At 40.5% G+C, this 25,507-nt stretch overlaps 1 protein-coding gene across 4 annotated transcripts in view; it reads right to left on the reverse strand.

Moving 5' to 3' along the window:
- The window catches only part of TBL1X (transducin (beta)-like 1X-linked), a 179,549-nt gene that overhangs the window by 27,072 nt on the left and 126,970 nt on the right, over positions 1-25,507 (reverse strand). For all 4 annotated transcript variants that reach the window (XM_010581590.1, XM_010581587.1, XM_010581588.1 and 1 more), the window contains 3 exons: positions 12,554-12,699; positions 9,377-9,626; positions 2,779-2,911 (listed from right to left, as the gene is read on the reverse strand). In XM_010581590.1, the coding sequence (XP_010579892.1) occupies positions 2,779-2,911; positions 9,377-9,626; positions 12,554-12,699 (529 nt within the window). The remainder of the gene's footprint in view (positions 1-2,778; positions 2,912-9,376; positions 9,627-12,553; positions 12,700-25,507) is intronic.

Here is a 25,507-nt window from a genome sequence, read left to right on the forward strand (position 1 = left end):
TGAAGGTAAAGCTTAATTGAAGGGATAATGAGATGGTACTCCTCTATCTTAGACTTCTGAGTAATGGTTCTGATTATCACCCTCCAGGTTTACCTGAAGCTGTGTAAGATATCGCTGTCCCAGGGATCCATCTACCAATGCTTAGCACCCTGTAGCAAAGTTAAACACTCACTGGTTCTTCAGACACTGCAGTGCATACTCTGGTTTATTAAATGGTCCACCATTTAAACTATGCACACTAGGACTCCAAACTACAGATCCTAGGGAAGCAGTCGAGTACGGCAAGCATTGGCAGAGTGGTGACTCAGATACCGGGAAGGAGTTACCAATGCTAAAGCCAACAGCTGAGGTCTGAGCACCTATACGTGACTCCCTATGTAATGAGTTGAGAGATGTAGGTACCTGCAGAGGGACAGAGCACTTGAGCAGATGCCTAATTTCAGCTGTGCAGATATTCTCCAGAATAAAGCAGCATCTTCACTTCATCTCAGGCGCCACCAGGTGTCCCTAAAGAATAATTCTGTATGGTATCCTTTCACCCCACCGATTGTCCTTTAGATAATAATGTGGGTGTGCTAACTGATCACCTGCAGACTGTTCTCCATAGAATTCAAATAAATACCATAATGGATAAGTTTACTATTAAATAGTATATTGTTTAGGATGACAGGGCTAAAGGAGATCTATTGTATCAACAAATACAGTCCCTTTATTTGAATGATCCTAAATATGAGAGGTATTTTTCTCAAGACAGCCCGTGAAATTCTAATTCAGCTTGTCTCCACTGCAGGAAAGCTCTTCCAGATTTTACAAAACCTTCTCTAGATTTTCATCTTTAATAAGAAACAACCATGAAAACAATTTAATGAGGTTAACTAAATTCTTCTTAGTTTTCGAGGTTTTCTTCACTATTAGGCCATGATTTAACATCTACGGGTAGTCAAAGCATTTAGGCATACCTTGAAAAGTTAGAGTAGTAGTACAGGAGCGTGCTTGTTCAGGATCATTTGATGTTGATCTACAAATCATTATGGAGGCAGTAACATTTCCTGCACATCACAGATTCTTTGCCTTCCCTTGATTCACTTATTTTTCCTTGAAAAGATACTCTCAGATTTCAGCTGGGATGATTAAGGAGTATCATATGTTACAGTTCTTCCACATTTGTCAATCCTAATTTTTATTTATTTACACATTAAATAAATCTCTTTTTATGGCTCACTCAACTGTATGCTGGGAAGGGACAATCTGTGTGAAATAACTGTTTTATACTTGCCTATTTTAACTGGAGACTGACCTTAATGATCACGACTTCCCTTCTTAATAATAATCATTTGCTAGGGATAAGTAATACTGCCATGCAATATCGCCTGAGACACTAGAAAACTGAGTGGGTAGAGGAATACGGTTAGTAGAAAATACAGCAAATGCATAGCATAGGAGTGTGGCTGCTATTACTGCTCTTGTTTATCATGGGGTCACCCAGGGACCCTATCACAAACCAGAAGACCCACTGAGCCTATGGAAAAAAAAGAGCTGAAACCCTAAGTTTTTCATCCCAAAACCCTACATACAGTTTTTGCAAATTCTATCACTATATCCAATTAAAATTAGTAAAAGAAGATACTTAGCGCTACAGATGCTAAAAGTACAATCAGGCCTGGACATTACAGAAATGAAGCATATTCAGCAGGATTCTGTTTTCTAAAAATCCAGTTTGTTGTCTGAAATTATTCTTTGGAAACTTCAGTCTTTACTCTTGTAGAGATCTTGTGCTGTTTATCCAACCTGGTATTTATTTCTCCTATTTATTGTTTCCTATCTGCACTCTAATTCCTTGTTTTCATGTGTTAAGTCAACAGAGAGAAGATGACTATTCTGATGATCTTGCAAAAAGCTGGAAATAAAAAAGGGACTCTCTTCCTTGTAAGAAATGTGTTCTGATACTGCTAACAACTTTAAGTGATGAAGACCCATTTATCTCTAACGTTTATCAGCTTTCCTCCACGCTCCCAGCTAGACTTCTTAAACTTAGCCTTCATTTTAAGGTTTAACTTTAAACATGAACAAACACAGATTCCAACAGTGTCTGTATATAGCTCTTCGGGTATGTTTACATTAGCATTTTTGTTTGGATCAAAAGCGCTTTTCTGTAAGTCAGTCTCCTGACTGTCCCACTTACCATGCTTTGGTTGCCATTGCTGAGCAGGCCTGCAGAACACAAACTAGACTCCTTTCCAATGACACTCAACCAAAACATGCCCTCAAACCACTCCTTAATGTTCAGCTCATCGGACAAAACTAGGTCCAGCCTGAAGCCCCCCTGTATGAACAGTGGTGACATAAGGTCCTCACACAATAGTGCTGCTCTACAGATCTATTCCTGTTTGTGCACCACGCTAACGCAGACATAGCCAAAGAGAAAAGAAAACATGGATGCCAAACTTTGAGACACCACTGTGAACCATTAACCAAGAGCAGTAGATTACATGAACTTCAAATACTCTGAGAATTATCCATAGTTATTTTAAAAACCTTTAAAAAAATGTATGTGTGCTCAGGGCCACAGAGCGCACAACTTAAACGTGCAAATGCTTCATATTCTGCGTCACCTTATAATTACTTAAGTGCTACATAGGTACAGTACTGCTGAAAAAAACAGCTTCAGGCTGAAAAAACAGTGAAGAGAATACTCGTTCTTCTCTAGTATACACTTGCAAGTTCTTGCATCTCTAAATACATTCTAATTGCAGCAGCTGGTTTCAGTCATTGTCTTACCCAGATGCTAGCAGGTCACTGACAGGGTTCCAGGCACAGATGAACACCTCTGATTCATGACCCCGAAGGACTGTTGCTTTGTTAGGAGGAATTTCAACATCCCCGTCAATTTCCATTGGCTTTGAATGATTATCTGTAAGGAGATATATCACAATAAGTAGTTTGCAAGGTGCTGTTAGGTCTGCTTTAGAAGACTTTAGGCTACCCATGGCCTAAAGCTTACAGCAACGTATACACTACAAATAATATTCTGTGTTGTGTCACTGACCATATTACTCTATTTTGTTCCCTATGATGATTCAAATTTATGGTATTTCCTCAAAATGTAGAGTTTCCCAAAATATTTTCTATAAATGCACGTAGCTTTTCTTCCAAAGAATAGTTAGCATTTATTTCAGTATATATTTTTTTTTTTTGAAGCTGGCTTCGTTAAAAATGACTTACAGATTTATTAAAGTAGCAGACTGCCAGGTTTGAGAAAAGCTTTATGCTGTTTTTTTAAAAAGTAACATACAGCACATACTTTTTCTTACACAGCGTCCTGTAAGTAATATGTGCGCTACTCGCAGATGAAGAATATACCAAGTAAGGGCTTAATTCCCTGAGCATGGCAGGGGAACAGTGAGTGATCATCTTATCAAGGATATCAAAATATATGTAAAGGTACCAACTGAGGCACAGATATACTTAACCTTCATGCTGTAATTCTGGGGTTCTTTAGACTGCAGTCTAAGTAACTTTCTTTTATAAAGCTCTTTCATTTCCTTAAGGAAAAAAAAGTGAATTTAAAATGATGAACTCCTCTTAGTGGCAGCAGTTCATTCCAATCTGCATCATGAACCATGTTTTCACTCCAGATTTTCATTGCTTCAGTATAAATCTTCCTCATTCGGCTCAAACTACGCTTCCTGGCAGCAACGCAAGATTATTATCCTCTGCGAACAAGACCAACCAAGGACAGGTAACACACTGAAACAGCAGATGTTACACACAGAAGTGTGGCCCATTTCGCAGAAAGCATATCCAAGAGTGGACAGCTGGCAGGCTGGGGGAAAGGCAACCTCATGTTATCTAATCAATGCCTTGGCCAGCCGATCTGCTCTGATTGATCAAAATGCAAGTTCTCTTCCTGGGTTAAGTCTTTTAGTTAGTCATTCTTTAATCACATATGGAGATCTATAGGTTCGCAAGTGGAATAATTATGCTCCTTTATTGCCACATGTTTATGGCATTTAAAATCAGCCATCTGTCCTGATACTCAAGCTCTGCTGAGCTATTGCCCATCGACTGGCAAAACAGACTGTGACGATGCACAACTGCCATCAGAAGGAAGATCTCCAGATTTCTACCCTTACCCAGGCTTTCACATACCCTGTTTTGCTCTGCCTAATTTATGCTGAGTCACACAAGTAGCACTTCTCATTGCATGTTTGGTTAGGTACCCTATTAACTATGTCTGTGCCATACCTATGCCATAGATGGAATGGAATTCGCATGTAATTCAACTAGTCGCATAGCACCGAGTAGCAAAATTAGAAAACAACTAACAGTGGTTTCACAGCTCACATTTCTAATTCCAAATATCTGTATTTTTAACTACGCTTATTACTTATGGACTTGTTGCATAAAACTAAACATATTACAAATGCCTATTTGTTAAAATCTACACCTATGCTGAGTCCCTATTTAAGCACTGTGCTTGATAATTCCCTATGTGTATAACTGCTAAAATGAATACTGTCAAGATATACTAGTACTCGAGATTTAGCCTGACACTAGCAGCTGGGAACTTTGATATGTTATTCTCAGCAATCAGGGCAATGATGAGCAAAGCACTATTAAAACCCATCAGAAGATACGAGTCTAGAACTTGCAATCCTCTATTTCTCAGCACAGCACAGAATCACCAGGTTGAAAGCATATTTTCATGAGAAAAACAGCAGCATGGTAATGGCTATGCATTCATCTGTGTCCTGTTCACAGTGTGGGTTGGAAGCTGGGGGTAAATCAAGAAGAGCTTTCAAGTGTTACAATTTGAAAAATTTAAATGAGATGCTACTCTTACCACATACGATCCTACTGTTACCTGCCTGGCTCTAAAGGCAGAGCTGATTTTCACTCTCAAATAAAACCAAATGACAGCTTAGAAACAGCATTACTCCGAAGTCCCAGAGTCACAAGGTGCTATGAGAGCAAGGCCATCTGATACTTAGAAATATGTTTCGTTTGTACATGGCCAGATGGAGGAACCTAGATACACACTTTGAATGTTATTAACTGCTATGAAACCCCCCCCACAAATAGTCATGCTGTGAGAAAGAAACCTTGATCGGCTGATACCTGCATTAGTACATGCAAGACTGACTGGCCTCTGGGAGCAATGAAATACCTGCAGGATTATTTTCTATTGTCTTCCAGTAATGATTTTGACACTATAGCTTTGGTGGTTCAGGGGAAAAGGGAGGGAAAGATGAGGAGTCTTTCAGAAATCGTTCGCAAATGCTCACATTGTATGTGTTTTCTTCCTATTTTCACCAGTAGTCAGGAACGTTCATATTTAGTGTTACTATTAAACACAAAAATTAAAATGCCCTGTTGAACAAATGGGACAGTTCATGCGTCTCCGATACTGCTTCAGGCTCTTAGATTCAGATAGACACTAGCGATATAAAACGGGTACGATTACGGTAACAACAAAGAACTGAGGCAACCCCTGAGGACAAGACAGCACCCTCGTAAGGGTGCTGAGCTCCTTACACAGCACGAGCTCTTGCGAGCCCTGGTCTTGTGAAAATTTGGCTTTCCTATGGATGCAGCAACAATGTGTGCATGGAGAATGAGAATAAATAGGTAAGTAAGATACAGTAATCATCAAGAATAGGCTTCTTTTTTCTTAAAGCATCTTCAGAGTAGAAAGCTCTTGGTTAAGACCTCATTTGCACAAAGAATGCTTCTGAGGGTGTCTCTGAAAGAGAGGACAGTTCTACCGAGTGCAACAGACCCTCATAGGTGAAAAACTGAAGTCTGCAGGTCACATAGTGGAGGACTCTGCCCAAATGTTTTCCAAAGGCCAGAGACTCTTTGGTTAAGTCTACGCTATGTTATTCTAATTTTTTTTCCTCAAATGTATTAAAAACCCCATCAATGGAAATTAAAAGTCATATTCCCCCAAACTATTATGATGAAGCTTTTTAAAAAAAAAATATAACTCTAACATACCAGTAATATTAACTCTATCTCCAAATTAAAAAAAGATGTATTTTTAAGATCTTACCAGTGCTAACCCTGTCTTTTCTTAGGAAATGTGTTTTTTCACTTAAATCTTTGACAGGGCTTTCACTGAAGTTGTTCTTTACGGCTGTAGTTACAATAAATGAACTGGGCTCAGTCTTTTTTCCAGAGCTTTATTTTTCTTCAACCCAAGCCAATCCTTGCAAATATAATGAAACAAACGACACTAAAAATATTTGAGTTGGAAAACAATCCAAAGTTTGGCTCCATTTCTACATGACGATTTTTATTTTTTCTACTAATTTTTTATGTGACCCAAAGCTGAAAACACTACTCAGGAAGCAGCAAGAGAAGGCAGCAATTTTATTTATTTAGTATTTGAATCTGCACCTCCAACTGTTGTTATTGTTAGATTTTTTTTCTGTCTCTTCCCTTTCTTAAATCAAATCACCCTATCATATTATATTGATAACACCACACACAAAAAATATATTAAATATATTAACACTTTTTTGGGAAGACTTATAGTGTCAGGGAGAACTCCATGTCAGAATAAATGCAAACTAGGTAACTTCCCAAAGACATCTCTTTCACCTGCTCCCCCCATCCTGCTTTTTTATGACAGATATGACTAAGGACTAGCACACTACCCAAACCCATCCCACTATATGCCAGTTCTGCGGAATCCATCAACAGTGAAAATGAAGGTTTGGGAAGTTTCTCACACCTTTCGTATCAGCGGTCTTTTCTACCCAGCTGGTCTCCCAGCTTCTACCTTACCTATTTTACATCCTATCCTAAACTTTTGTCCAATCCTACCTTAAACCTTTTGTCCTAACCTAAGCTCTTGCCAGACCCTTTGCTTTAGTCTATCCTCGACTAAACAGACTCTCTGAATGTGGTGATAAGGGAAAAACTAAGGCTGGATATACAGTTTGCCCTGCATAAGCAATGAAACAAAGGGTATGACCCTTTTGCTATTTCATTAATGTAACTACATTTTTCTAACTATACTACAAAAGAGGGAAATACAATTGTAAGTATTAATCAGACCCAGCCAGTAAACTGCCAGCTAGATTTGTTAGTCTTTATTTCTAGTGGTTTCTGGTAATTATGGAGGCAGATCTCTTGGACTTTATTTAAACAGGTCTGTTCGAGGGTGAGAATGCCAGCTCTGCAGTTCTGTGTGCATCTCCCCTGTATAATCCTCATCTGAGTTGTGCTACATCCCCTTGCTGATATCCTCTGAATGCCTCAGACAGAAAGGTTATAGTCCGCCCAAGGCGAGGGAGGCACCCAGATCAGAGAGTGGGCTATCCCTGGATTTCTCAGCAGCTTCTCTCCAAAGCCTCCTTCTCCTTAAATTGCCGAGCTCACCTCTTCACCCAGGATGACCACCTGGCACAAGAGCAGCTGTCAACAACACATGCCAGCTGCCCAGCTACTCCTCAAGGACTTTCTGTCTTCCCATTGCCGCTGCTCAGTTAACTTGTCTGCCTGGTAGGCTGCTTAGCCACAGTAACACTTTGAAATTTGCTGTCTGGTGGAATCTCATTCATTGACACATATCCTACCCCTGCGAAATTTTACTGGACAACAGGGTATCATGTTCTTGCATCCTGCTCCAGACAGAGCTCTTGGATGGTATTAAGTCATACAGGACTTCTCCTCCTCAACTCTCCAAGGAAGGTCTGCAACTGTTCATGAAAATCCTTCTATTAAAAATTGCCGAGAGAATTATTATTTTTTAATAATAAAATGGCAGATCTGAGAATCAAGGCTTAGAGTGTGGTCATACATCTGAACTGATCTGCAAGGCTTTTCTTTTATTAATACCATAGTATGAGTGTTTCTTCAGATCAGAAGGAAATAAGTCTGAGTGGTTCTGTATTAGTGATGAACTGATAATCAGTTTTCTACCTTAAGAATTTGGTTTTTTTTGGTCCTGACACAGGAAGACATTCCCCCCAAATTTTCATAAATCAGCTGAAGGAAAGTGGCAACAAACAAAATGTCAGCGTTTGATACATTTAAAAGTGCTTTCATTTCTGTTTGCACCCTTTCACATATGAAATAAGTTCAATTTCAAAACAAAAGGTCAGTTGGAAGTAAAACATACGCAATCTGTAGTCAAAAAGCAGATTAATATTTTCAATTTTTTTCAGAACTTTTTCTACAATTGCTTTCTGAAATGAAAAATGTAATTTAAATAATTGCAGTTTTATTAGGGGAAACTATCCTGTCTAACTGGAATTCTCTGAAGAAAAACCTGGTTTGAAAGCATTTTTCTCACTGACCCACAGAGGAATCTATTCAGATCAAAGAGAAGATGGATACTGATAAAGGTATCTCCTCTGCAGATCAAATAAAATGTGTTACATGACTACAGTCCTGACCTGTTACCTGTCTAAGCCAAAGAGCTCTTGGGGCTTCCTACAAAGCCTGCCATGCGTGTTCCTCTAGAATTTCCTCAGAAGGCAATCAGGCATTAAGGTCTCATGTCAGAAGTTAGCCAGTGCCCTAACAGCTTGCACACAGAAACCTGAACCATTAATCGTATCTGCCCCACAATGTTAGCACAGTCGTCAAGATCTAGTTACACAAGCAGGTATGTCGACTCCTTGTTTTATATGTCTGACTTTAGATGTCTAAGATACGAGCGCCGCCTACCACCATCACCAATAAACAAAGGTGAATTCAGAGCTCTTGAGAACTGACTGTTCCCACAGACTAAGGAAATCTTGGGAAGGTAAGACATTCAATTAGAGATCTGCAGTGGACTGTATGACTAAGCATGTGATATTAAATAAAAAGGCGAGGAACTCTTTCCTCTATGCCTTCAAGATGGGTTGGCTGCATCCAAGTTGTCCGCTGGGAACGGTCCTTGGCATGTGCGACTCCCTATCCCGTGCTTGGCAATACTGTTCAAGAATGGATAGCTGGTATAGTCCAAACTGTGCCAAGGACCATGCCAAGGCTATGGATGATCATAGGATAGTTACCGCTCAAGGCTATGGTCTGGCCATGCTTCATTTACACAGGTATGGCTTGTGGGTCCCAGACCGTCAACCCGCCTCCCTCCTAGCCTGGCCAAAATGAGAGAGCGCATACAGCTCCACTTCTTGATACTGTCCTCAACTTGCAATTCTGAAGATATCTGAAGTTTCTGGATTCTGAGAGGACACCACCAAAACATAGCACTGTGACGTGAAACATGACTTTTACTCAGCAGCCTTTCTAGAAATACCCTACCCTCCTGAAATGATTCCTCCGAGTTCTACTGCCTTGCAGACACCAACAAAGTACAAGAATATTATTGAAACTCAAATTGCCCAGTAGTTGCAAGCAGCTGCATGGGTTGGCTTACTTATTGCATGTGCCCCATTCTCCTCTCCATTCACAGTGGCTTCTCCGTTCTTTGGTGTGTTCTGCTGGGAAACAGCAGTCGTCGTTGCTCCCGCTGTTGCTGCCGTTGCTGCTGCTGCCGCCGCTGCACTGGCTTGTTGCTGAGCTAGTTTCTCTCTGAATGCTTGCTGCCGGGTCTGAACAACATCAGGCATCACCGCGTCTATCAGAGACAGTGATTCTATTGGCCTGCCGTCAAATACTGTACCATCCTGCAGGGAAAAAGAGCAGAAGTGAAACTGCAAGTTTAGGATCCTCACCATTTAAGGTCGGCAAAGAGGTAATGACATAAAGAAACAAAACTACGTTGTGTGAAGATACTGCACTTTGACTAAACCAACAGTGCCACATTATTACGGACCGTCTCTCTCAGATCCAAGATGGTGGTACTCATGTTCCACTTAAAAATCTGTTTGATGAATAAGTCATTTACTGTAATTTTATAGAAAATTCAGGCATAAACACTTTACAGATGCAAAAAAATTATGTTGGGGAAAAAAACAATGTTTGACTGATGACAGAAAGTTTCTCTGCGTTTTGTAGTTGGAAAAAAAGAGTCATGGCTAAAGCCACAACAAAAGCAAATAGACTTTGGTTGAACTGTTTGTCTTCCTGCACTTGCAGAGGCATAGAAATGGAAGCAGCTGATGAATAATGAACCTCAGCCAAAATAAGATGTATGCACAAATTCAGTGGTTTCTTACGTGGCGTTCATCAATCCAGTACTACCAGTTGTAGCTGATTGTACAGGACTGCTTTACTATTATTTTTCCTGTATTCCGCTAGTTTTATTCATACTAGTTATGGATTTCATTTTGATTTCTGTAAATTAGGCTTCAGGTTTAACAACTGAGTTAACCTTTAAGGGCTGTTTTTTAAGACTTAATACAGACTCAGGTCAATAACTGCTGTATCTACTTAGCTTTACTTCACTTTCCTATTATCTTCAATATAGGAAAAAGGTTTTAGTAGCCTCCGTAAAGTGCCATTTTACTGATCTTCTGCAAACTCCCCTTCATTCTTTGAAATTTTCAAGACCCAGCAGTGAAAGATTTGTGTTTGAGGAATAGCAGATAAGATTAGGATATGGATAGATGAAGTAGCTGCGAAATAATATAATTTTCAATAGATAACAATAAAGAAAAATAACCATTTGGCTGACTAGTATGCTTCTGTTGGACTAGTCATTGAATTACCCCTTACAATTACAATATTAAGATAATACATATTTGTTTCCTCACGGGGAAGAAAAGGAGGGAAGAGTCATTAGAGAAGAAAAATATAAGCTCTCTTCCTCCTCAACATTTTTTACGTAAATGTCTCTACAGACATTTATTTGAATCCTGGCTCAAATCCTTGCTACACAATGAAAAAAATGTTTGCCAATGGATTTTGGCATTTACATTTTTAACTGTAAAACTGCTCACTGGACTATTTCCATGACTGCCCTTTAACAGATCACAAACAATACTTAAATTTTATACACATTAGTTTACAGATTCACTGATTACTCGCTGCTCTCGAGTAATACAGATAGAGACGTAACACATACAGAAGCATATACGTAACCCTTACTGGCATTCAGATGTAGCAAGAACGGCCTTTGCTTTGCTGTATTGTACTTAATAGTACGTATTTGAAGAGAATCAAACCATGACGAGAGCAACATAAATCTTAATGGTGACAACGTGTATTTTTAGATTGTTCTCTCAACTGAGGCCAGTTCTGAAGCTGGATGCTCGGGAGCAGACCCCTACAGCTGTCATACGACCTGAACCGATAGGTGCTGTTCATGGCTGAAAGTTTCTAACTGTGTAGCTCCAATTTCAGGCACAGGGCAAAATGTTAAGTAGCAGCAAATTGGGACAGATTTCTAACACTGGTTTGTTATTACAACTGCATCAAAGTGCAGCTTGGCACGAATGTCAAATGTCATTGCCCCAATTAAAAAATGACACATATGCAACTCTTAAACACGGTATCAAGTCATAAAAAGAAAACTGCACAGAATGTTAGTGATAAAAACAAATGAGTTTCCAAACTACACATAGCAAACAACACCACCTTTTCTCTATTTTATATTCCTTTGTTCTCACCCATGCTGTTCACATGCTACATTCAGCTATAGAGGAAAACACAACAGCTTTTTATGTATTAATATTTATTACAGATCTCTGTCAATTATGAGTATCTATGGTAAATATTTTGTAATGCAGTACTTGCTTATCTGTCATGCTTCACTCTCTCAAAGCATCACGCCTTTAAGGTTGGCAGGGCAAAAATGCTGGCTTTTCCCAATCCCCTCTTTGTTTCCCTTGGCAGTTCAAAGAGAACAGAGACACTTTGTGGCTGCTCATACAATCCTCACAGACAACCAGTGCCCCAGCCAGGGGCAGAATTTACACACAACCGTTTCGCCATGTACATGAGAGGATGATCCCTGGTCTTAAATGATCTGAGCCAAAGTCACTGAAATCAGACAGAAGCTCTCCAGTGACCTCCGTGGATTTTTGATCAGGCTTCTCATGGCTTGCAAGCAGTGCTGCCTGCTAGCAGGTGTCAGGGAGTGAAGTTTTAACCTACACTGCAGGCTCTTCCTGCCAGATTCCACCATGACCTTGAACACGCAAGACTGTAAACACAGATGCATTTTCTTGTTAGCTGCAAGAATCTGTGCACCCCGGATTTGTTGACTGGGGTAGTGGAAACACCATAAAATCCACGTAAGCAGCGCAAAGAAGGCCTAAATGCCACAGCTAAAAATTGAAATATGTATCAATCTCAGAGCTTTTCAGCTTTCTGCTGGGGATGGGACAAAATATAAGGAACAAAATTAAACCAGATCAAGAGAAACCGCAGAGCGGTGGCTTGCGTCCCTGGGCTGTTGGGACACCTCGCTTCGCCAGCCCCGGCATGCCGGGTCAGTGGTGCGAGCTGTGCCAGCGGTGGCGGGGCTACTTACTTCGTTGGCGGGGCTACTTACTTCGTTGGCGGGGCTACTTACTTCATTGGCGGGCATACTTCACTGGCGGGCATACTTACTTTGTTGGCGGGGCTACTTCGTTGGCGGGGCTACTTCGTTGGCGGGCGTATGTACTTTGCTGGCGGGGCTACTTACTTCGTTGGCGGGGCTACTTACTTCGTTGATGCTGATCTCGGCCTCCACATACTGGAGCCCCTTCTGGAGGATGGAGATGAGTGCGGCAGGTGGCACTAGTGTTCCGTTGATGTTGGACTGGCTGATGTGGCTCTCAATACCGAAGGTGAAGGCCGAGTGGGAGAAACCTGAGAGCAGGAAAAGGAAGCCATGACATGAAATCTAAATGCACCAGCCAGATACACCTTCATGGGCTAAAAATAATTCTGCTCAGAGATCTGAGAGACGCTGCCCTGTAAGCAGAAGGACACGGGCTGGCTGCATAGAGCCAGGGAGGTTAACCAGAGCCATCCTGACCACCCTGCCACCACCACCGCCCAGCCCCCTCCCCTACACGCTGCACACATAGGGGAAGCCGTATAGAAATGGAAACGCACGCGGAGAAAAATAACCAGAGAACCGCACTAACTGAAAGCAAAACCAAACACATAAAAAATAAGAATCGCCACAAGGGCAGGTCCAGCTAAAAAAAGCGCCTCAAATCTTCATTTCCTTTGCTGTATTTCGGTGTTGGTGTTTGCTGAAGCTAAATACTTAAATTCCGATCAGTGTGCAAGTTGTATAAAATCAAGGCGTAGATGCAGCTGACACAGGGGAGCCATTCCCTTGTACCAGGGAAGAGATTTCAAATCCTCTGCTCATTTATTGCTGAGTACAATATGATGTGCAGAGCATTCCCATTAAAATGTGAAACAACAGAAAGGCCACTCCTGTAAATCTATTTTCTGAAAGTGAACAGTAATAGCAAAAGTAATTAATTGGGATCTGCCGAGCAGCAGACGACAAGCTGGTGCAGCGGCCCGTCCTTTAACCAGAAGTCTTTCTCGTCCCTGTATCATTTTTGTCATTGTCTGAGAAGTAAGGGGTAATGAAGGTGACGGCACTGACAATTAAAGAATTTTGGTGGCCAGATTTTAAAGAGTGGTGCCTTAAATCCTGGCTGAAGCTGCTCAAAACTGTTGCTGGGTATGAAGGCGAGCGCTGCAGGGTGACTGTATGTAGGGGCAGATGCGGGAGGGGGAAGGGGGAACAGGATGTAGATATAACTGTAGGAACCCATTTATCACCACACTGTCTCCAGAGCATTAATCTAACATTAAAAGCCTTGGGGAAACCACCCATGCACTGTCTCAAACAGGAAGAGCCCTCACAGTCTCCACTGACTAGACAAGAAAGAAAAGAAAAAAAAAAAGAAAAAAAAGGAAGAAAAAGAAAGCAGCTCTCAAATGAAAATCCTTCCGTTAAATATAGCTGCGCCTCTTCCCCTTGTCAACAGTAGTTTCATTTATAGTTTTGTCCGTTAAGGGATTTCCCCCATATCACTGCAATGTCCAATTATGTGTGGGCTGGAGGACGGGATTTTGGGCTCGCTCCACAGTAATGCTTTCTCTCTCACTCAAATTGTTTTCAAGATCCTTTTTGCAGCTAGCTCAATTATGATCATAGATAGATAGCAAAAACAAGCCGAGAAACAGAATGCCTCCCACATTTGAAACCAAGGTATGTATTTCTCTATGATTCTCTCCCCCTACACATTTTGTTTTGCCATTGTTTTTCTCCTGATCCTGGTAACAGCCTCTATCCTCTGCCTTCCCAACGCTACCTTCCCTTCCTGGTGCTCCCCCAGTTTTGGGGGATGGTTGGGATGCTTTGGACACTTTTTAGGAAGTGGCGGGTCCACCTATGAGCAGAATTATGTAGGATTACAAGGCATAAAAATAAAGCACAGGAAAAAACACCTGAAAAACTGCAGTATCATTTCTCTAATCCCTGGTGCAATTCCTATGCTGTATTGCTCTTTATGTCCTGGTCTAGTTTATGAGCTGCTGGACCTCCCGCTGCATCCAAAATAGCAATCTGCGGGGCAATATTTTTCCCTTGTTATTAGTTTTGTAGGACATGTAAGCACATTACTGGACACCACAATGAGGAAGAAATCAAGCACTGAGCGCACACGGCCTGCATCTGAGAGATCTCAGGCTTGATCACTGAACACTGAAATCTCTATGTATATATAAATACATGGCATGCAACTAACCAGAATTAGAGAACCAGATCCCACTTAATTTACGTGTATTTAAATTAATCAACAACAGTAACAATACCTTCTTGAAAAGGAATGGACTTTAAAATGCATGACGGATAAGTCAGCAAATCTACTTAAGAATAGAGAAGAATGGGAAAATTAAGCTGTTGTCCAGAAGCACTGAAGTTGACTGCTAAAAAAGCCAGCAGCTAGTTTGTGACTCGGCAGCTCAGAAAATTGTAACGTCGTCTCTGATTCAGTCGAAAGGCAGATGGCATAAAAATGGCAACCAACAAACATCGATAGAAAATATAAAAAAAAGGAAAATTATTACTGTGGATCTACAGTAGGCTTACTTTTAACTATGACTTTGTACCTCTCATCCTTGAGTTGCCACATCCCTAAAGAGCAACACATCTCACCTCACTGCATGTGAGAGAAGGAACTTCTCAGCACAAAACCCAGTTGTGCTATTGCAATGAATCTTGCTATTTTACTGCTTCTCTCAATGCTAAGAAACTATTACCAAAGCACCTGTTAGATGAGGAGACACAAAACTCCTGGCTATGCTGTCACTGAAGAGCAATCTCACTCGCGCATCTCCAGCAGTTATGACAAACTTTCTTAAAACCTTATCTGGTAAGATCTAAATACTGAAGATCAATGAAGCAAAAACTGCTTAAATGGGTGCTGCTAGACACTGTGTTCCTCACCCCTCTTGGAAAAATCCTCCCATACAATTGTAATAAAAAAAAACCACAACAGAAACAAGTCAACCAGCTCACTGACCAACAGCTAATTACCTCCTGATTTCTTGTACTACCATAGCATTTATATAAGGCTCATAGGAAAGTAGACCAGTTTTAAAAGTAACACACGCAGTTAACAAAATCCTGAATGAAGCTGTACCCACATCAGGTTTCTGATAACGCTGAAGAATCACTTGAGCTTTGCTTTTATAGTTACCAGATGTCACCAGCTCTCTTCGGGGCTCTGCATGTGGGTGCACTGAATTATACAGCAATGTTGCAGCTCTATAGTTCAGTCTTACAAAAAGGTGATTTCTATTAAACAAAGACAAGTTTTTTTAAATGTTAGCTTGTGTTACAAATGTTAATTTGGCCTTCCTTCTAAGTGTATGAAACCACAGTGGGGAATGCAAAGCCAAGACACGAGCACCCCTCCTCCTCCAGTGACTCTGTGCAGGCTGTCAAGGCAGTTGGGGAGCGAGAGCAGACAGAAGGTGCTCTGCAAGTGGGGATCTGAAGAAAGGATGCGGTAGGGATCACATAAAAATGCAACAGACCCAAACTCAAAATGCTGTAGTAGCAGTGAAATGAATGACAGTTGCAAATCTGTGTCTGTATGCATTATTTGTCATAAATTTTGTCATTTTGGTGACCGTAATAATCACCCTATAAAATAGTAATTTCTATTCAAATAGCACCAATAAATGAAATCTTAATGTAGCAAACCCTTCGAGGACACATGCAATGAGACTATGAGCTTTTAAGGTTAAAGACATGAACACAAAGGGCCGAAGGGCAGAGAGCACAGCCACACACTGAGCTGGTTTCATACCAGTGAACTAGTCACTTGTGCTGTGACATGACCAGTGCCTTAAACGGCATCTTTCAGCAGGCTTAACAGAATGGCTTCGCGGTTTTTTCTACCTCAAAAAAGATGGGAAAACATAAACCATTAAACTATGTATAATCTGTAAATACATTATCATACATGAAAAAAATAGCCAAATGAACAGCACAGATCTTGGTATGATCACCTTAAAGGGAGGTGGACTTATCAACTGTGGAATAGTCGGTCTTGAAAGATATTACAGAGCATAAAAGCATAAAGGAAATAATGAATGCAGAAAAAATTACTTAAATGACACCCCCCCAATGGCAAAAATTGTTATGCAAGTGTTTCTGACTTGAAAACTGAGTGAAATTCTTCATTGAGAGATTCCTGCACTTTTTTGTACCGACAGTGGTAACAGGTCCTGGTCTGTGCTGCATCTTTTCCCACACCGAGGTGTCTGTGTATACTCTCAGTGGCACATACACTGCCATTGGGGAATTCTTGCCCTAGGCAGTGCCAAAAAATGCGTACGTAGAGATGTGTTTTGTAGAATTTCACTGATAAATTTTGCTGTAACTGCAAAAATGGAGATGATCGAGATTTTTTTTTCCCTTGGCTGCTCCTTTTTCAGTTAAAAATGGCCTCCCCTTAAAACAGGATTTGTCATCGATCATTAAATGAACATAATGCTCCTTCTTGTGTGCTTGTTTGATCTGCAGGCTACGTACTTTTAATTGTTTGTAATATGCCTGGTTCATGGCAGAAATGCCTGTCAAACGTAGGCGTAGGAAGGGCACTGGGCAGCCACACAGCCTGGGGAATGCCTCGTCTTCTCCAGAGATGTGTCTCACCTCTTCTGGGAGTGAAGGATTCTTCCTTTTAGGCATGCAACTGGGGTGCTGCCGCGTATTCCCCACACTAGCTCATCTGGCAATCACAGATCCAGCTAACTGACATTCACTAAGTGCTCCTTTCATTTTCTGATCCCTTTAGCACCATAAAAAGCAGTCTTGTTTAAATTGCAATCTTAAATTGTAACAGCTACAGTACCTACTGCTGCGTTCGTACGGGTGAGGGCAATGACAAAGAGGGGTCTGTGGAAGCAATGACTTCTGAAGTGTTTCAGTCTTCGCCGGTTACTCAGGAATTACCTCGGGAATGCCCTGATTAGCAATAGTTAAGCAATCTGTTGAATACTGCGGAAATTTTCTCTTTGTGAGCTAACTGGACTTAGTTTTCTCTGGTAAATCTAACTAGTATACTGTTCAAATAACTTTAAAAAACCCAGATGTTTCTAAGTTATTTGCAAATTACTCAGTTTAATTATTCATACTGTAAGATTTTTCACTGAAACATTTGTTACTGTAGAATGAAACAGAGAATAAAGAATTATGAACATCAAATTGCCTTTCACACACATCTCAGGCATTTCTATGATGAACAGTCTCTATTCCAACACTGACTACAAGTAACAACCCGTTCCTACAAGTCTTTGTATAACTAATGCCCAGTGTGGCCCTTTGTCTTGGAAAATAGTGAGATTTCATTCGGAGGTCTGTGTCATTTCCTTTAATAAATTTTCCTATTTCTTTAACTCAAGCAGTCCAGAGTGAGGTTTTCAAATACAGGGATCTTACATTCAGCTTCCAGAAATCACTAAATTAGTAATGTTATTACCTCAATAGAAAGAGAGAAAAAAAAATAAACAAGGAAGCATAAACTATCTGACAATCCCTTCTTTTTCTGTAACAATTTAACCATCTCCAGGTGGAAATAACCAACATTTCTTATTTCATTGACTTCTCTGACATTGTGTTGTCTGTCTTTTTGGGAATTCCCAATACCAGCTCTTCCAGTCCTCACCTCTGAAGTAACACGCTGCTCTCTTCAAAAGTATTTGGCAGGTACAAGATACAAAAATGAGCAAGGCTTTAGAAATGATTAAAACTTCTGGCTCAGTAGAACCAACCTGCAACTGCTATAATGGGATCCACTGGCAATCTCAAGTTTTCTGGCTGTATGGGTGCCTGTTTTCTTAAGGTAGTCTTGTACTTGGCACTACCGCTGAGACTCTGACCGATGTAAAATTCATGCAAGAATGGAAGGCACGCAAGAGCTGACTACAGCTGTACAGGCTGCAGGGAAAAAAAGGTGGTTGTGAGGGGCTAAAGGAAAGTCCTCTTTATGACCATAAATGGGTATATGGGCAAAAATCCTGGAGATTTAGACACATCAAGTAGAAACGTTCCACAGCGTAATGAGCCAAAAGAAAATCACACGCAGGAGGAAAAATGTCCCCACACAGTCCCATTAGCTGCTTTACCATATTACCAAACCCAAGTAACTCCAAAGCTGCCCACACAACTGTTTGCCAAAGAAAGCAGATGCAACCAGTGGAAAAACATCTTCCCAAGTTTGACGTCTGGGTCTTGGGAGTGCCATCTAAGCAGGAAGGCAAGAGTGGTGCAACATGGTGTTCTGAAATAGATTAGAGCCCCACCACTGCAGTTTAAAACAATTCCACTAAAGAAGAGTCAAATACGACCATTAACAAAATCATTTCCTCCAAATACTAATGACGTACAAAGAGCACAGTTAACACTAAATTAAGACTTCTGTAGGTCTAGATTTACCAGTGTAGAGAAGCAAGGGACACATAGCACTAAGGGCATATTTGAATGCAACTTCTGGCTGCAAAACCAGAAGCAAACAGTTTAACTTAGTGCAACTATATTTTCTTAATCCTGGCCCTAACACATGCTAATCTAACTCCTGAGGTAAATGACATAATTTCTTGCTCACTACCCAAGAGAATACAATGATGTTCTTCACTGTACTTAACTGTAGCTGCCATTTTAGAGCCTAGTATTTCCCCTTCTATATGATGCACTGAGTGAGAACTGAGACTGCAGCATGGATCCCTATCCTTCCTTCTCCTTAGATTTCTGTCTAAGTGTAATTATGTATCTGTAAAAATATGGTCATAAAACCCTAGTGTACTTATGCCAAGGCGTCACAAAAAGGACACCAGTTTCTTCGAATTGCGTTTGCTTGCTGTTCGTAAGTGTCTGGTGCCTCAAGCCACTGATAAGGTTCTACAAACAGTTAAAAAAAAAAAAAAGGGGGGCAAAAATCCTACACCACATCTTGTTTATTACTCACAGCAGACTGAGATTCTTCTCCTAGCTGAGCTTTTTCTTTCTCAGTAATACATCCTGGAGTGCCTCTCTGGTTTTGGCAGCGTCTGCTTATTTTTGAAGACTTACCTTCGCAATTACATAAAGGGCTTAACAAGGACACACATTAGCAATTTAAAGTAGAGAACTGCAGCTGAAATATATTTTTAGAAAAATCAGCTGAACAATAGGGCTTGTACATTTGTTTCAAGATTAGGATTGCTGAACGATTAAAATTATTTCCAGAACTCTGGGAAATGTGTCCTGTATTACAAGCTCTTTCACAGTCCCTGGGAAATACAAAGAAAGGATCCCTAGCTGTAGGTTGTGTCAGTTGCCAAAATTACAGTTGTGCCTGGTTACCCAAAGTTTTGTAGAAGCAATTTTCACTAATAATAAATGTTACACCCTTTTTTCTTGGATATCTGACCTGTTCACCTTCTGCCAAGAATTCAGAGTAAATGTCTGCTACCCAAAATTATTTTATTATGTGCCAAAGAATGTTTTTGGCAGGTTTTTTTTCTTTTTCATGCAGGAAAATATGTTGGAAAAGATTAATACAACTTGGAAATGATCTTTTGATGAGCAGTACTTGGCACTCACTGTTTAAGCCTTTCTGAGGGTTGCAAATTAACAAAAAGAAATATGATACAGACAGAAAACAGAACACGAGCAATGGAAAGAGGAACTTAAAATCTTTTGAAAACAAGGTCTGAATAATCCCCTTTTTCACTGTGTAAATTAGACTGACAATTGCGAATAAATGTCAACACAGATCTAGCAATTTAATGCAACTACAGGCAAGGTTTGAAATAACTTAAAAAGGCCATGGCAAGGAAAAAATAATAATCTTTTCCTTCTAAATTATATGGGATGCTGTTATCTTTTAGCCCTGTCTGTGCAACATCCAAAGAGACATGCATTGTTTTAAGGGTCACATTTATAAAAGAGACTTTCACAGTCATGTGTACTTCACAGTTTATTTCCATACGCTATGTTCTTCTATCAGTTCTAATATATACCTATAAGTGGTGGCAAGTAGGACACCACAGCTGACACTCAGTGGGCATTCAGGAACTTCCACACCAGGATGGTTTCTGCTGGTGGTGACTACAAACAGACTCCTAATACAGCTACGCTGGTTTGGTGTGAGGAGGGGTGATTTGTAACTGCCATAGCTCTGCAGGCAGAAAGTCCCCAGCGTGCAGGTTATTAGCAAAACTTGCAAAGCTGCAAGATAACAGCTTCTTTCACTGGGCCTGGAGAATCGTAAGAAAAAGAAGTTGACAAATATGTAGCACTTCACTGGTTTTACTAGCAAAGCCGTCTTGACCTATAGTATCTGCCTTCCACCCAACATCCTATTTTCTTAATACCCCTAGAACAATGCATTTATGCAAGCTTTAAAAAACAGGACATGAAGTGGTCAGAATCCAAATCTGTGCTACAGAATAGATTTGCAAAGGTGTAATTGTTTATGTTTGCGTAACTTAAAAATCACCATGTTTGCTCAGTGTCTGAGATCCAACGCTGTACGGCAACTTTCAGGCCAAAGAAAAATTAAAATAGCCAAGTTTAGAAAACTGTGAAGAGACCTAGAAGGAAATACGAAGTAAGGAGGGTTTTGCAAATGGCAAAAGAACAAGGTACTCAGTGTATTTTTTTCCCTTCACGGGAACTTACAAAATTCTGCACTAAGTATTGCTTTTCTTACATGGCATTTATATTGCTCTTGTTATGCAACAGGGTAAAAGACACAGAGAAGTTTTCAAAAGGACCTGTTGAACTGCACCACAAAACATCTGAAATTATCATTTATACAGATGTATATAAAGTAGATATCTGGTCACAAAACTTTAAGTTTGTGCATATAAACGCACACAAAAATGGCTCTCATACAGCTTATTACATTCTTTTGAAAATATAATCAGAACGAAGTACGACAAAACCAATAACTTCTTTAGCTGTAAAAATATTTTTTCCTCCTCATTGTGGAATTCGGATTTTGAGAAGCTGGCCATCAAATACTGCTAGTATTCACTGCTCTACAAAAAAAGTATGCAATATTGTTGTGCTGGTTTTGGCTGGGATAGAGTTAATTTTCTTCGCAGTAGCTACTATGGGGCTATGTTTTGGATCTGTGATCCAAACAGGGTTGACAACCCAGGGATGTTTTCATTCCTGCTGAGCAGTGCTCACCCAGAGCCAAGGGCTTTTCTGCTTCTCCCCCCACCCCACCAGCGAGCAGGCTGGGGGGGCACAAGGAGTTGGGAGGGGACACAGCTGGGACAGCTGACCCCGACTGACCCAAGGGATATTCCAGACCACAGGACGTCATGATCAGCAGACAGAGCTGGGGGAACAAAAAGGAAGGGGGGATGTTGGGAGTGATGGTGTTTGTCTTCCCAAGTCACCGTTAGGCGTGCTGGAGCCCTGCTGTCCTGGAGATGGCTGAACACCTGCCTGCCCATGGGAAGTGGGGAATGAATTCCTTGTTTTGCTTTGCTTGTGCGCAGCTTTTGCTTTACCTATTAAACTGTTCTTATCTCAGCCCACGAGTTTTCTCACTTTTACTCTTCCAGTTCTCTCCCCCATCCCACTGAGGGGGAGTGAGCGAGCGGCTGCGTGGGGCTGAGTTGCCGGCTGGAGTTAAACCACAACAGTGGTTTTGACTCATGCAGGTGCTGTTGGCTTAGAAACCAATTTGCTTATCTTTAAAGGAAACTGGGAGAAGTATTTACCTTTAACCTATCAGCTTCATCCTTCCCAAGATCTACAGCTTTGATAAGTTTAAAAAAAAAATGGTTTTGGAACTGCAGCCCAATAAAGCTTGTTGTCTTCTAATGCTGACCCTGATTTTCTTAAAATGTACTTAGTATTTCCAAGGAGAATAAATGATTACTAGCAAAGACAAAAACTGTGCATAACAATACAGTTCTTATTTGAGAAATGGATTTGTCTTTTCAGTAGTCATCCATCCTCCAACTACGAAGTATCATTTCAAAGTCAGAGTTAGTCTCACTGTTTCTGGAATCATACAGTCACCTCCTCCCTCATTTTGAAGAAATACAGAAAGCAGGGGAGAGATTAAAGAAAAAAAAAAGAAGGAGCAGCAGTTTATTAAAACCCCTTATATACCCTTTTGATAGTACACTATTTTTACTACGTACATATTATGCTGGGGGGGTTATATGTATTATGTTACATTATATGCAATATATATAGTTACAGATGGTTTCTCACTAGATAGGAATGTTCATTCTGGGGTGACTTTTAGGAAACTCTTTTATTTAAACCAAAACTTTCGTTTGGTCAAATTTCTCTGGTGCTCTTATCCAAGAGTCACTTTAACACATATTCCACTCCTAGAACACCACTATGGCTTTATTTATCTCAAATAATTCATGAAAGGTCAACCAACAAGTGTTGGTTCTACACCCAACTTCCAGTATATCAGAGATTTGGATCATAAGCTTAAGTTATTTCACCTTAACTGAGTAGGCTGGCCCTAATGAGGACAACATATCTTATAAATAGGGCTGCATGGTCACAAATCAGATCTGTGCTAAACCATGAGAATTAAAAATAGAGTTTGTATTGCTCCAAAGCCTCGTCGTTGTACAGCTGAAAAGGTGAAAGAAGCCCTGCCTTCAGTCTTAACAGCAGTTCCTGAATAATATAGTTAGGATTTCACTCATACTACATTTAGAGATACCTGTTGACCTATACATTCATAAACACTACTTTGAATGTTAAATATTGTCCCAGCACACCTGTAATAGTCTTTTCTCAGAGGATTTAAATACATTTTAGGACTACAACCTTTTAACATCTGCTGTGAGGTACTGTACACAGTATTAACTTTGCAAAAGTACCTGTGCTAACAGAAGCTAAGCAAATACACAAGCATCTTTCTCTCAGTGCAGCTGAGTTTGGTCTATGAACTATAGTTACTCTATACTGCAGGTGGAATACATGCGGCCCAAGAGCCAGTGATAACACATACGTAAACACAAATAACGCACGCATAGATTGTTACTGAAACAACACTAAAATGCGTGTTTTATCTTTGGCTGGCAGGATGTCATATCAAGGCTGTATTTTTCCCTCAGCAAACAAAAGGTCTCCATCCTTACTATTAGAGCACAGCTATGTACAGAGCTTCAAGAGCATTCCAATGACTATCATGTTTAACAGCACCTTTATGTATAGGTTCTTTAAAAAATCTTTGAGGCCCCCCAGCATTGAGCAGGAGGAGGCTGGACTAGTTGAATGTGAGCCAGCAATGTGCCCTTGCAGCAAGGAAAGCCAACAGCATCCTGAGCTGTGCTACAAGAAGCGTTGCCAGCAGGTCAATGGAGGGGATCCTTACCCTCTACTCAGCCTTGGTGAGAGATGCCTGGAGCACTGTGTCCAGTTCTGGGCTCCCCAGTACAAAGAGACAGGGACACACTGGAGAGAGTCCAGTGAAAAGACCACGAAGATGATCAATGGACTGGAGCATCTGGCATACAAGGAGAGGCAGAGAGAGTTGGGACTGCTCAGCCTGGAGAAGAGAAGCCCACAGGGGACCTTATCCATGTGCATAAATACCTGAGGGGACTGCAAAGAGGACGGAGCCAGACTCTTCTCAGTGGTGCCCAGTGACACGACTAGAGGCAATGGGCACAAACTGAAACACACCAGAAATTCCACTGAAACAAAATAAAACACTTTTTTACTGTGAGGGTGATCGAGTATTGGAACAGGCTGCCCAGGGAGGTTGTGGACTCTCAATCCTTGGGAGATCCGCAGAACCCAACCGGACACAGCCCTCGGCAACCCGCTGCAGCTGACCCTGCTGTGAGCAGGGCCATCGGACTAGATCATCTCCAAAGGTCGCTGCCAACCTGAACTGTTCTCTGACTCTATCATCTCCTGAGATACCATCCAGCTTGAACTCTCCTATGATCCTAATGAGCCAAATTGGAAGAAAAGATAAAAAAGGCAAAAGAAAAATCATTATCCACTGACTCTACCATCACTACACACTATTGGTTTTACTGTCATACCAGACAAGTGCCTTTACTGACCAAGTGATTCATTCTTCTAATGAATTATTCTTCAAGGTGTAGATTTTAATAATTTAAGCAAAACCCATGCACTGTACCATCCCCCTTCTACTTAGCAGCAGCCTTCCTACGCAAAGGAAGCAGTTAGCTTTGAAGCAAATTTAGCTGACCTATATATGCCAATATTTCATGCTATGCTTAATCTGAATTATTTTCAGCATGCACTTCTCTCATCTGTGACTCAGGAACTCTGTGCCATACACAGTTGTTCAAAATACTCTAAATGTACCTCACATGCAGAAAAAGTATGGACTTCAGAGAAAAATTACATAGGCTTATGTAAGGAAAGACTGTTGCATAAGGCACAAATTCAGAAGAACAGAATATTAATCTTCAGTCATTCCCTATTGCCTGAGAACTTACCCAAGGAAATTGCGATATTTACATTTTGTATAAAATTTCTTTGTTAAAAAAAGCGAATTAGTCATAAAGAAGATATCTTCCTTAAAATTTTATTGCTTCCTTTTCAAAAAATTGTAAATAGCATTGGAAAAATTGTAACTTAGTACTATTTCAACTACTACTATCTAGCTGGACAACATCACAATGATGAAATCCTAGAAGCTTCAGAATATCTGTATTTTTGGATTCTCTCAATTTCCGAAGGCAGAATGAGAGTAAGATGCCCTGGATGTGGCTAACAGGAAAGGCCCATGTTTGCACATGCCTAACTCTACAAAGGATTTTGTGCTGTGATTCACAAAAATGCTTCATGGTCTATGTGCCCTTGAGCCTATTCTTAAAACCTGAGAGAAAATCTTATATTTTAGGAAAACAAGGAAATCTGTCAACCATGAACCCAACAGACCAACGCACTGCTATCATCCTGAATCTACAGAAGGAAAACAACTACGTTATTAGCTCCCTCAATTTTTATGGTTGGTAAGAAAACAAATGACAATTCTAAAGTATAATGGTAAATTGTCCCAAGTCAGCAGCTAAAAATTTCATTGACATCTTTTTAGCAAAAACCTTCAGCTAGTGTTTTTATAGTCTAGGACATGGTACAGATTGTACACTGAGGAATAGTTTATCAGGTGTA

Source organism: Haliaeetus leucocephalus, unplaced genomic scaffold (assembly GCF_000737465.1).
Source record: "Haliaeetus leucocephalus isolate CR32 unplaced genomic scaffold, Haliaeetus_leucocephalus-4.0 Scaffold795, whole genome shotgun sequence".
Lineage (NCBI taxonomy): Eukaryota > Metazoa > Chordata > Aves > Accipitriformes > Accipitridae > Haliaeetus > Haliaeetus leucocephalus.